The sequence below is a fragment of the Dendropsophus ebraccatus genome, chromosome 2 (assembly GCF_027789765.1).
Source record: "Dendropsophus ebraccatus isolate aDenEbr1 chromosome 2, aDenEbr1.pat, whole genome shotgun sequence".
Taxonomy (NCBI): domain Eukaryota; kingdom Metazoa; phylum Chordata; class Amphibia; order Anura; family Hylidae; genus Dendropsophus; species Dendropsophus ebraccatus.
In genome coordinates, this window is record NC_091455.1 from 207,750,816 (window position 1) to 207,764,813 (window position 13,998).

A 13,998-nucleotide genomic window follows, 5' to 3' on the forward strand; every position below is an offset into this window, starting at 1 on the left:
GGTCGTGACATCACCATGTTATCCAGGAAGTGACATCACCATGTTATCCAGGAAGTGACATCACCATGTTATCCAGGAAGTAACATCACCATGTTATTCAGGAAGTGACATCACCATGTTATACAGGAAGTGACTTCACCATGTTATCCAGGAAGTGACATCACCATGTTATACAAGAAGTGACATCACCATGTTATCCAGGAAGTGACATCACCATGTTATCCAGGAAGTGACATCACCATGTTATCCAGGAAGTGAAACCTTGATGCAGTAGTAAGTGCAGGGATAAAAACACTTTATGTGCATTTCCCGTAATAAGTGTATATTGGGTATTTGTATAACTTTTAGGGGACAATACAATACTTTAATAAAACCTTGCATTTAAGGGATTAATGGTGGGCTGCAGCTCATTTCTAAGAAATTATAGAGCTTATAATGGAGCTCTCTTTGGGAATGGATGTGCTGCAGCGCAGTCCTCCCTCACTCGTTCTCTCGATTGGTAAAGGTGTTAACACTCAGACCTGGACCGATTAAAACTTTTGATTTGTCTCTATGACATGTGAAAAGTTTTTTTGAAACAGTGCGTTCAACAGGGGTTAGGTAAAGTATGGTGCTTGTGAAATCGTCGGTCGCCCACTGCGTATCGCTATTCCACGCAGCGATGCGCGGTCTGTGCTCGATGATTTTAGGTTTGAACCTAAATAAATGATCAGCCAATGACACGATCATCAGCTGATCGTTGTCTCTATTCCACAGGCCGATAATCGGTCGAATTGGGGCGATTTGTCCGATTATCGCTCTGTGGAATAGGATCCTAAGTCCATTATCAGCTCTTTAGCTTACCAGGAGAATGCTCTTTATTATTTTTTATTTTGGATACGTGGAGGAAATGTGACCATAGAGAAACTCCATCAGGGAGAAGGCTTCTAGAAAGATGACAAGTTTTAGGTTTTTTGCATTGCCATATATTACCATAGACATTGCTGCCTCATTATACAGAACTCCGGAGCCCAGGTGTGCAAACGCTGGAGGATGTCAGCTCTGGAGCACGCTGCATGATGACTAAGTGCACAGAGTTGTGTTTGCATAGGTTTCCACTGAATTCTGCAGTTTCCTCCCACACTCCAAAAATACACTGAAAGGCTTCCTATGCCGAGGTCCCTTTGCTCCTCAAGTACTAATATATTGGAAAACACAGAGGCCATGTTGTGCTTTTGACATTTTCCGCAGTATTTGGTCAGACCATGTATTCTTTGCCATGATTTGCACTTAATAGCAGCAAAAAACACAATTTTCCTTTGCAATGTGTATACGGCCATAGACAGTCAGGGCATTCACTAAGCCTTGTGCCTGGTGTCACATTTATTGTAGTGTATTGTAGTGTTGTAGTATAGTGTTACAGACACTTTTTGTAGGGTTTATATAGGGAGATGCTAAAGAAGATGTGCCCCAAATTTACAATGCAACAAGATGGTTTAAAGCAGTACTCCGGCAAAAATAAATGTCTTTCGAATCAATTGCCAAATGGAAGGTTATGTAGATTTGTAATTTTTTCTATTTAACTATCTCCAGTCTTCCAGCACTTTTCAGCTGCTGTATGTCCTGCAGGAAGTGGTGTATTCTCTCCAGTCTGACACAGTGCTCTCTGCTGCCACCTCTGTCCATGTCAGCAACTGTCCAGAGCATCAGCAAATCCCCATAGACAAGTTTTTCTGCTCTGGACAGTTCCTGACATGGACAGAGGTGGCAGCAGAGAGCACTGTGTCAGACTGGAAAGATGACATCACTTCCTGCAGGACACACAGCAGCTAATAAGTACTGGAAGACTGGAGATCTTTTTAATAGAAGTAAAATACAAATCTCTGGCACCTTTTGGCACCAGTTGATCTGAAAGTTCTGAAATTTTTTTTAGTGAACAACCCCTTTAAGGTGTACTACTACTATAGCCTTATAGTCATATTCCGCACTTAGGCTATGTTCACACAGCGTTAAAGTACGGCCGTTGTTACCATCGGCAACAACGGCCGTACTTTGTACGCTGAAACACACTGCCTTATTTTCTATGGGATCCCGGCCGGAGCCTATACACATAGTATACACTACGGGATCCCAAGCGGCGCCGTAAAGAACTGACATGTCAGTTTTCTGCGGCCACAATTCAGTGAATTGCGGCCGCAGAAAGACCTGTCAGTTCACACAATGAACTGTGTGCTATGAGAGTTCTGATGCGGGCGTGCGCTGATGCGCCCGCATCAGAACACTCCAGCCCGAAATATCATCGGAACGGCCAGAACTATACGACGTGTGAACATGGCCCTAAGAGTCATCCAGTAAATAATTCCTTTCCTAAATTGTAATTAGAGCTAGATGAGACACAATAAAAGGTAAAGAAAAAAAAAAGAAAATTAAAGAAAAAGTAGTCGTTCCTAATTTGCAGGGATATTACATGGTGCGGTTACATTGTGAACAATACTAAACAATCAGTCGGCTTACATAAACAGCAGAGCCGGGGTGGTCCTCTCCATTGTGCTTCTCCATGCTGCCAAGATATTCTGCTAAGCCATGCATTTCATCTGTTCTACTGGGAAGTTTTTCACACATGCTAAAAATACTATGGGAGCGTTCCCCGTGCCAGAACCAGCTATGGACACCACAAGAACTTCACTTAGCAGGAGATTATCGGGAGACCTTCTGGACGGGTTCAGAAAACACCGTACACACAACTCAGCACATGTCCTGTTACACACAGTAAGCGTCCTCCCAGAACTCTGCCTTTTTGGTGCCAGCACTGTCCTTTGATGCGGCCGGGGTAATTTATCAAACATGGTGTAAAGTGAGACTGGCTCAGTCGCCCCTAGCAACCAATCAGATTCCACCTTTCATTTTCTAAAGAGTCTGTGAGGAATGAAAGATGGAATCTGATTGGTTGCTAGGGGCAACTGAGCCAGTTTCACTTTACACCATGTTTGATAAATCTCCTCCTTAGTCTCTAAACGTAACATAATTCCCAAATCCATGTCTGTTCTTAGGGATCACGTCATCCTAAAGGGGCAGTGCAGCCACTTGTCCGGACCTTCCATTGTTGCCTTGGGCCTTGGCAGTAAGACACACTGGGTTTCAGAATTCTGCAAAGTTGTTCTGTTTCATTTAGAATTAAGGGTATGTTCACACTGAGTAAAACAGGCGGAATCCTGCCTGTCTCAGGGTGCCATAGGAGAGAGAGAAAGGGGACAGGGGCGCCTCCTGGTTTAATAAGGTAGGATACGGGAGCTCATCAATAGTAAAGGAAGAGGCTCACCTGATTGAGTTGTGCTATTTGCTAGGCACAACTCTATTCAGCGTATTTGGTGGAGAAGGTACCGCTGCTCCGGCCGGAGAACCCCAAACCAGGGGTGAAACAGGATGCACGGTGTGAGCCAGGCGAGGATCACTGGACCTTACAAGCTCCGATACGACAGGCGAGCGCAGGTCTCTATATCTCCAAGTGGATGGTAACCAGCGGGTGGTCACAGTAGACCAAAACGTACTACGCAAGTACAAATCAATGAATTTTATTATGCACAACGCGTTTCGGCCCCCAGTGTTCTAGGGGGCCTTTTTCAACTTGACGCGTTGTGCATAATAAAATTCATTGATTTGTACTTGCGTAGTACGTTTTGGTCTACTGTGACCACCCGCTGGTTACCATCCACTTGGAGATATAGAGACCTGCGCTCGCCTGTCGTATTGGAGCTTGTAAGGTCCAGTGATCCTCCCCTGGTTCACACCGTGCATAGCCCATCTATGGGAGAGTGTGCGCTCCTCCGCAGTCCGTGACATGTCACTTCTCTGAGCGGAGAGCGGCAGCAGCAGAGGAGCGTGCCCTCTCATTCACTCAAACATAGGGACACAGAGCACAGCAGGATTACGCGACGGAGAGATCCACCGCGAAATTCCGCTGTATTTGCTCAGTGTGAACATACCCTTACCCAGTAATATGACCCCATCTATTATCTGATGACTGTCCTGACCTCTGCCTTCTTCTCCTTTCAACTGAACTCTGCCTGCACCGTCCTGTGACCACCTAACTTAGAGCCTTATTACATGATCGATTACAGGCCATACTTGGCCGATTACACACAGTTCTGGACGATAATTGTTTTCTACATTAGGCCATGATTTAAATCAACAATCAGCCGGCATGCACAATGTTGACTGATCGTTGATTTAAAGCATGACCTAAAATCCAGATATTAATAGTGATGTTCGGCTGTCCACTGCTCCGCGCAATAGGAACAGAAGCAGCAGACTGACGCTCTCTCCTATAGGCCTTTATATCATCCGGGCAGCCCCTCCTGCTGTTCCCGCGCCCCCTGCTCCTCTCTGCTCACTGTCAGTGCATGTAATAGCACAAACACCAATTGGAGAACAAGGAGGAAGAGAGCACCGACAGGTCCACGCTCGCTTGCTCCTAAATATCGGCCTTTAGACTACATTTTCCGGTTGAGCCCCATGTCTGTTTGCAACTCAGAGGATCCACATTGCAGGGTTTGCTGTTACACGTAGGCCTTTGTGCCCTTGGAAGCTTATTGCTTCTTAAAGGGGTGCTCCAGTGATTTTTTTTCTTTTAAATCAACTGGTTTCAGAAAGTTTTCCAGATTTGTAATTTTCTTCTATTTGAAAACTTCAGTCTTCCAATACTTATCAGCTGCTGTATGTCCTGCAGGAAGTGGTGTATTTTCTCCAGTCTGACACAGTGCTGTCACCTCTGTCCATGTCAGGAACTGTCCAGAGCAGGAAAGGGTTTTCTATGGGGATTTGCTGCTGCTCTGGGCAGTTGCTAACATGGACAGAGGTGGCAGCAGAGAGCACTGTGTCAGACAGGAGAGAATACACCACTTCCTGCAGGACATACAGCACCTGATAAGTAGCAGAAGACTGGGCAAATGGGCACTATCCTAAACACCCATCATCTAGCAGAAATCAACCCAATTTTATCCAAATTACCTGCGCCCCAAGATCTTTTTCTAATGGGCAGAAATAGATGGTGGATGTGCTCTTAATATGATTCCATCAGGGTCTTGTTGCATCAGTGGTAAACAACAATTTTTTTTTTTGCAATTTATTTTAGCATTTTTTTCCCTTCTAGTATCCTTAAATAAGCATCTGATTTGTAACCGAGCCGACACATGGGCGTATACAGTTTACTAGCCTTGGCCGCAGTCCCATTTGCAAAGTGGCTTTTAATCCGACACTGTGCACACTCTGCAGAATGATGGCTCTTATCCATTGCCTTGATATATTCTGAGAGTTTCAGCGTTCCGTCCTAAGATCCCGTCATCTCTGTGGCGTTGCATAGTTATGGCTGTGTTGTGACAGAAATCACATACTTACTTCTAGGAGCCCCGGCTATTGGATTGCAGCAGGTTCTATTTTTGAGATTGTGGTGGAGCTCGGTCTCAGCTGGAAGCCGTTCCTTACGGAGAATGATGCGGAAAGTGACTGCTAATGAGAATTAGTCGGTAATGGTTCCTTATCGTTGTGACAAGTAGATGAGTGATAAGGGAAACAAAAAAGTAATTGTATCCATGACCCAGCAGAAAAATGGGGCATGCAACGCTCCGGAATGTATAGCATCCGGAATCATTATAAGGGCCAAGCTCCAATGTATCTGTTCTCTGGGAAACGCTCCCTCCTGGGGTCAGCCGGTATCATTGGGGCATGTTCTCATGATAATCAACCTCTTTAATCCCTCCCCACCCTATAATAAACTATTACTTATTGGGAACTATTGGTTGGTATGCCTCATTGTAACCCTCAAGCCGAAACGCGTTGTCTAAGGTTATTCTCAGTTTTTTGAGGCTATTGCCTCTGTGATTTGGTCTGCTCTGGTTCACACTGATGCATTTTTTCTTGTGAGAATTGGCTGCTCATATGCGCTTGATCCTAGAAGGTTTAGTTCTTCCATACTTACCTGGTCCTGGGGAGTCAACTCCATGTTATTACACACCGGGATGTACCGGTGGTGACTCTCCGAGAGCTATTTTTGCATACTATAACATTGTGCCTATCCGGGGTGAATCAACTTTACCATAGGCCCCGGGCTGTTCACCAAGCCTGGGTCCCCCACCCTACTGTAACTATGGCAGTGTTAGCATGGTGTTCATAGTACAGGATAGTTAATATCATAATGGCCTGATTTGTGCAAAATTGTAGCAAAAAAGCTGTGTTTTTTGCAAATCATGGCAGAACTGTAGCCAAGTGACAGTTCACCACTTAAAGTATAAGTTTTTTGGGGTGGTCATGTGCCCCCAGGAGCTCAGGACCCCGGGCTACCGCCCAAAACGGACCTATTATAATCCTCTACTGTGCCTATCCCTTGCACAACCACATCAGGTGAGTGCGTTTGATTTGGAGAGAGTGACACATCACTTTACTCCAGGAGCCTACAACACTAGCAGAGTGACCCTCGTGTGTCTTCTTAGATCATCAATCAGAACTATGCATTTCTGGAAAATGGAGATGGTACTGTATGTTATAGTGATTGAGTGGGTGCAGGAGCTGCAACCAAGCCACTACATGGGGTTGCTGGCTGTGTTTTACAACTATCATGATGCTTAATCAACTGTGACAGGAGATAACGCTGATCCCAGCCATTTAGCCCCTTAGATGCCACGGTCATAGCTGGTCACAGTATCTGACGGGTTAGACAAGGGATGTTAGCATCAGGTGACCTATAGCAAGATGAGTTATCACAGTAGCTGCCTAATTTACCTTGTCAGAGGCAGAGCCTAATAGGAAACTTTACTCTGACAGTCATAATATAACAGAAGTACTGAAGATTATTGTATGAGAGACCAAGAGATTGTAAAGTCCTGTATGTAAAATAATAATAATAATAATACTTATTATTTTAAAATAGTAAAACAAAAAAAACACACAGAAGACGTGTTTAAAAAGTCATACGTACCCTCAAATGGTATAGGTTAAAATGTCAACTTGCAACCCGCAAAAAACAAGCTCCTTTGTCGCTGTTACAATTAATAAAAAAAAAAAAGTTATGTGTCTGGGAATGCATTGAAATAGAAAAAAAAATTAATATGTGCAAAGTAGTAAAACTTTAAAAATTTACAGTATATAAAATAATCATATTGACCTCCAAAATGGTGAACACTAAGAATGAAAGCCAAAAAGCAATCCCCTACCACTAGAAAAAAGTTTTCTATAAATTATATGTATCACGAAATGGTACCATTAAAAAAATACAACCTCTATGGCAAATAAGTAGTCCCCTCGGGCTACGTCGAAATAAAAATAAAAAAGTTATTGGCCTTAAAATGCACAGATGATAAAACAAAAAAAACAAAAAAAAAATTGGCGTATCCTGAAGGCCAAGATAGACTGTGTACTTAAGGGTTTAACTAGGTTCCATATTAATAATGAATATTTTTATAATACTTGGATCATGGGAATGAATGGAGCGCTGTGCCACCACAGTCCATCCAGCTTTTATAGATACTGCTCCTTCTTTACTCAACCTGAAACTCTTCCAAGACCTCAAAAAGTTGGCTGGTGGGATGTCGGCAGGCAAAACAAAGGAGTCGGACCACCTGAACAAATACAGCTTCTGCATTACCAAACTAGAAACATTCCCTACTCGTACCATTGGTGGCTTTTTTGATGTACAGTATACTGGGTGGGTGAAAAATTGGGGAGCCAAAGGGGCTTATTGAGATGACCAATGGCCAAGGGTCTACATATTGGGTGCTGGCCCTATAAATCTACATGTGGTCCAAACTCTATATAAAATGTATACATATAATTCTTAACTTGCCAAATACTATATCCACCAATAATATATGGGATCTGTTGACCCAAAAACATGGATACAGACATAGGCTTTATCCATGTATTCCCAGAATCCCTAGCGCAACATCCAACTTCTTTAGCCACCAGTATTCAAATGCCGAGCAGTCAAACTCTAGCGCGCTCATTTCTAGTGAAGAACATTTGGCTCTTTGCCTAAAATTTGTGACTTTAATTGGCCATATTGTAGGTAAATTACTTATCTTTTTATTATTATAATTTTTCTACAGAAGTGAACATCGTTTGGGCTGGTCATCAAACTCACCACAGCTCGGAAGACTACAACCTAACTACAGCTCTACGGCAGTCCTTCCTTCAAAAATATTTTTCTTGGGTAAGTCATAATAGGGTCGTAAGGAGAAAGGAAAAAAAGTATCTCCATGTTATCCTTATATACTGATACATGACTATTTAAAAAAAAAATTGGTTGCTCGTGGAGACAGACAACAGTTCAGTCTGTTGTCAGGCATGGGGCATTGCTTGGGATTGTGTCAGTATAGCTGTCTTCTTCTGAACTATACAAAACCACTGATAACACATCATAACAACACAAAATATGGCTCCAAATGACAATTATCTATGGCACCAGGCTATTTTTCCAATATGTCCTGCCTAGTGTTAAAGGGGTAGTGCGGCGGTAAACAATTATTCACAGAATAACACACATTACAAAGTTATACAACTTTGTAATGTATGTTATGTCTGTGAATGGCCCCCTTCCCCGTGTCCCACCACCCCCACCCGTGTACCCGGAAGTGTGGTGCGCTATACATACCTGTCACGTGCCGACTCGTCTCCGAGCCAAACTGTGCTCAGCCAATCGCGGCTGAGCATCTGATGACGCTGAAGAGGGGGCGGCCGGCACTCAGGAAGCTCGGAGGGATTCGGCCCGGCCGTCAGAAGACGACATCGCTGACTGAAGATCGGAGACGAGTCGGCATGTGACAGGTATGTATAGCGCACCACACTTCCGGGTACACGGGTGGGGGTGGTGGGACACGGAGAAGGGGGCCATTCACAGACATAATATACATTACAAAGTTGTATAACTGTGAATAATTGTTTACCGCCGCACTACCACTTTAAGTGAACTTGGCAAACTGTTCGGGTTCGGCAATGTTCTTCAAACCCAAAGACTCAGCATTTGACTTCCAGCGATTTGAGAAGTTGGATGTTACACTAGGGCTGCCAGTAAAACAGGGATCAAGCCTATCACTGTGTCCGTGTTTTCCAGGATTCCCCAGGGTGGCATCCAACTTCTCAGACTTTAGAAGTCAAATGCCAAGCCTTCGGGTTAGGTGAACGTTGCCGAACTCGAACAGTTTGGCAAGTTAGCTCAACGCTACTCCTGACCTTCCAACTATGGGAAACGATCGATAACATATCATGAAATGGTGTCAAATGACAACCTCAACTATCTATGGCCCTGGATATGGAAACAAAATATTTGTCAGCATCAACCAATGGATAACCCCTTAAAATCATGGAGCCCACAGAAGATCAAACGTTTGGATAAATTGAGTCCTATAGGTGATCAGGTCTATTCTTCCGACTCACAGTCCATGTTATAGTCCTCACATTCTCTATCTAGTCCTCTCTCCATCACCTTATCTGACTGCAGAATTATGTTCTATTTTTACCGGTAATTTCCCCGGGTGCGGATCGCTGAGCGCAGCATATCTCTTTAAGAAGAGAATAAACACGCTGAGCTGTACTCTATTACACCTGTTCAGTCTCCTGTGCCAAGAAAAATATGTGAAGAGCGCGGAGAAGGAGGGCTGGAGCGATCGGCATCTCTTATGACCTGTAACAGTTTGTGTTGCAGCAGGTGCCTGGGAAATGTGTAAGGTCATCTGGCCGGCGTGACTGGAGAAAACAGGAAAAAACATCTTATAGGCTCACTCCTTCCAGGATCTCTAGAGTGCACAATGTAGACTGATGCCTGCAAACTCACAAAAATCTGACCATCTTTTTTAAAGCGACTCTGTACCCACAATCTGACCCCCCCAAACCGCTTGTACCGTCAGATAGCTGCTTTTAATCCAAGATCTGTCCTGGGGTTCGTTCGGCAGGTGATGCATTTATTGTCATAAAAAAACAGCAGGCAGTTACAGCAGAGCAGGGAGAGACTAACAGAGGCATACAGGGAAAGAGAGGAGAGAAATGGTGGAAATTGGAAGAGTGACTGGCTGATTCTTTTAATTGTGATTTTCCGATTTTTGACTCTTTTACAACAACATGTTTTAACAAATTTGCTCTTCTGTAATAGTCCCAGTACTGTAGCTGCTATAGTTTTGGCTGTTTAAATTAAGTTCGTTAAGTTTCGATTAGTAAATCTTAATGAGTTTGACTAAATATATACATTTTTAATACTAGGTGGCAATATTATTTATAGTCAAACATATAGATTACCATAATGTAATAGTTGATCTGATGGTGCTGGTAGTGGTGGTTGTGATGGTAATGATGATGGTAGTTGCTGGGATGGAACTGTAGTTAATAGTTGTGGTGATGATGATGATGGTGCTGGCTGTGATGGTGATTATGATGGTGGTGATAATCATGGTGATGATGATGGTGTTGCTGGTTGTGATGGTGATGAAGATGCTGGTGTTTGTAGTGCTGGTTGTAAAGGTGGTGCTTGTGATGATGGTGGTGGTGGTGGTTCTGGTTGTGATGGTGGTGGTGATAATGATAATGATGATGATGGTGGTGGGATTTGTCAGTCAAAATTTTACTATGGAGTCCAGTATATTTCCTCTTTTTGGAGTAAGAACAATGACCGGCACCAGAAGGCGGCGTTTAGCACTGACTAGATGGAGAGTCATTCACAGGCCGTTCTGGACATCGTATTGTATTTCACAGAAGTGTAAAAACACCTGAAAGCAGCGAGATACTTTACAAATCACAGAAATTGGACGCAGAACAAATAGAAGAGAATTCCATTAAAAGTGACCGTCTGTTGGCCGTCACCGAGCTGTCGCTCCACCTGCAGCTCATTACTGCGAGTTTAGCTCCACGTAAAATACGACACATGTAGCGCGTTCCCCCAGAGATCACCTGGAACCGGACCTGGACGTGTGCACATCAGAGCAGCCCATTGCAGGAATCTCACTTTGGGTTCATCGGCGTCCATTACTCCATCACTTCGGATGAAAACGTGCGGCGGCGGTGGCAGATCCCGGCTGACCCCGGCCCAACACCTGCAAACACTTGTAGCTGTGAAAGTAGCACGGACAAGTATATTAGACACTAGAAATCACTTATTATGGGGAATTCTAGCATTTACTTTGTGGTTTATTTTTTTGCACGTTTGAGATGATGGAGCGCGTTCACACTGCTAAAATACGCACCCAAGTCAGTGCGGTTATAAATGTGAAACTATCTTTCATTGACTTCAACAAGAAACGCAACACAAAAAATTGCAAAGTTTTTGGGTGAAATCACTTACGTCTGAGATCACGCCCCCTTGTGTTCTCCGATGGCGCGTGGTGTTGCTGAAAGTCACAATTTTTTATTTTTAGCTTTTAAAAAGTGCCATATATTTTAAGCATTGTCAATGTCAGCTTTTACTTTGCAACACTAGGGGGACATTTCCTATTGAGTGTAAAACATGCCATTTTTCTACAGAGCATTCGTCCGTTTTATCACCCAGCCAAAGAGGACAAACTCAACAAACTTTTCATAAATTTGTCATTACAATATTCTCTGACTATTTGCAGAATAATCACAGCATATTCACAAAAAATTGTGCAAACAAATTCACCCGGTACTGACCGGACGTAGAGCGACACCTGTTTGTGCAACGTTTAAAAAAGTTGCAAATGATAAATCAGGAGCTAATCCCAGATTATGCAAATTTTTGGGTGAATAATATTCAAAACTCAAAAAGTCATATTAAAAAAAAGTTGCATCTAAAAAATATTTGCCCGTCGAATACTGGTTCATAAATAGAACTTAGACCAAAATGGGAGAAAAATCCAATTATTCACCTAAGAATAGGTGCAAACCCCTTGGTAATTGTGCCCCAATGTTTTTTTTTTCTCTGCAAATTTTCAAGTTCTTTAAAGAAGCCTATGGGAAAGAGGACATCCCCAGAGTGGGCTGCATTTTGGAAAAGAAAACACCCCATGCAGTTATATTGCAAATATAACCCCGGAAAAAAATGCTTTGTATGTGATTCATTTAATAACACACTATAGATAGTAACATTCAAATACATATAAAAGCTAATGAAGAATACTGTTAAAATGCCACATGAAAAAAAAAAGATTTTTTTTAAAAGCTATGTGGCACCCTACTAATAGCGTTTTTTCCTTTTTTAATTAGTTTTATGTATACTACAACTATGAACTTTTTAGAAATTTTGAAAATGAAGTTTTTTAAATATTTTTTTTATTTTTTTACATTTAATAATAATAATAATAATAATAATAATATTATTATTATTATTATTATTATTATTATTATTATTATTATTATTAGTAGTAGTAGTAGTAGTAGTAGTAGTAGTAGTAGTAGTAGTAGTAGTAGTAGTAGTAATAAGTAATATGAGTATTACTACAAGGCATCTGGGGTTTCCCATATACTGTAATAGACAGAAATTAATTATTCTGTCTATAAAACTGACATGCTGCTCCATAGAATAAGAGGGGACACTGGTTATACATGTCCTGTAGTTTGAATTTCAAACCTAGTGAATAAATTTATCACTTCATCCCAACGGCTGTAAAGAAGAGACATCGGGAGGGATTTATCAACCAAGGTGTAAAGTGAAACTGGCCCAGTTGCCCCTAGCAACCAATCAGATTCCACCTTTCATTCCTAACAGACTCTTTGGAAAATGAAAGGTGGAATCTGATTGGTTGCTAGGGGCAACTGAGCCAGTTTCACTTTACACCATGTGTGATAAATCTGTCCCAATGTTTAAATAATTTGGTTCAGCCGATTCGCCAATGTTTAACAAAAACTTTGGTTCAGTCTCAATCCCAACTTTTCCGTTAGCCCTAAAACGTATATATAACACTGGTTAGAGCCCTGGTACTCTGTTACGACCCCCCACTCCAGGGTGAGATGGTATATGCAAGACGAGAGATGAGAAGAAGAGTATCAGATTCAGTTGTGTGACCTGGACAAGCCCTTTAAGCATTAATGGCATATCTACAGAATAGGTGCAGCGGGTGACTCAGTGTATAGCTCCATAGACTTCTATGCAGAGGGCAACAGGCAGGCGCGGCCACCTCTAACCTGAACTATGTGGAGACTCTGGTGGGTGGGAACTGGAAAAAAGAGGTTACTGGACTCCTTTGGTGAATTTTCAAATGGGGCGCTGTGGATGTGAGAAGGTCACAACGTGAATGTGAGAAGATGAGAAAGATCTGGGGAGGGGGGGGGCTGAACATAACAACATGCACCTCCCTCCTGTTTCCAGTGTCGGGGTCCACTGTCTCCCGCCCTGGTTCCCAGTCCCCCGGCCACTTCCTGGTCTGAACAGGGACCCGAGTTGTGACGAGTCAGCCCCACTCAGCCAGTCAGAGGCCAAGGCGGGACCAGTGGGGTAGGTGCATGTTGTTATGTTCAGCCATCTCCTCCCCAGCTCTTTTGAAAAGAATAGTCAGATACAGGACTCCCCCTTTAAAGTGACACTGTCACAATTTTTTTGCATTCTGACTTCTCTACACAGGTGTAATGGGTAAATTTAGCAGTTTTCATACCTCATTTTAAGCGATCTTTTATCAACTGCAGATTGTGCTAAGTGGGCAGGGCTTCAAGGCAACAGTACCACTTAGCCCTGCCTACAGCATCACAGTTGGTCCCACCCATCCATGACATCAAAGGCCCCGCCCACTCGCCGACCATTGGAATAGGCTGGCCTAAAGGTCTAGGCCCCATCCCCTCAGGGTCGGCCCATACCAATGAGCGTTGAGGGGGCGGGGGCTATGTGTCGATGATGTCGCAGAGGGGCGGGACCAACGGGAGCGCTGTGGGCACGGCTAAGTGGCACTGTTGCCACTGAGCACAATCTGCAGTTAATAAAAGATCACTTTTTAATTGAACAATGACGTATGATATAAAATAAATACCTGCTAAAATAAAAACTGCTAAATTTACCCATTACACCTGTGTAGAGAAATCAGACTGCAAAAAGGGGGG

General features: G+C 43.0%; 1 protein-coding gene across 2 annotated transcripts in view; it reads left to right on the forward strand.

The window, feature by feature from the left end:
* AGMO (alkylglycerol monooxygenase) overlaps positions 1 to 13,998 on the forward strand; it is a 111,216-nt gene that overhangs the window by 40,719 nt on the left and 56,499 nt on the right. For both annotated transcript variants that reach the window (XM_069960608.1, XM_069960609.1), the window contains one exon: positions 8,076 to 8,179. In XM_069960608.1, coding sequence (XP_069816709.1) covers positions 8,076 to 8,179 — 104 coding nt within the window. The remainder of the gene's footprint in view (positions 1 to 8,075; positions 8,180 to 13,998) is intronic.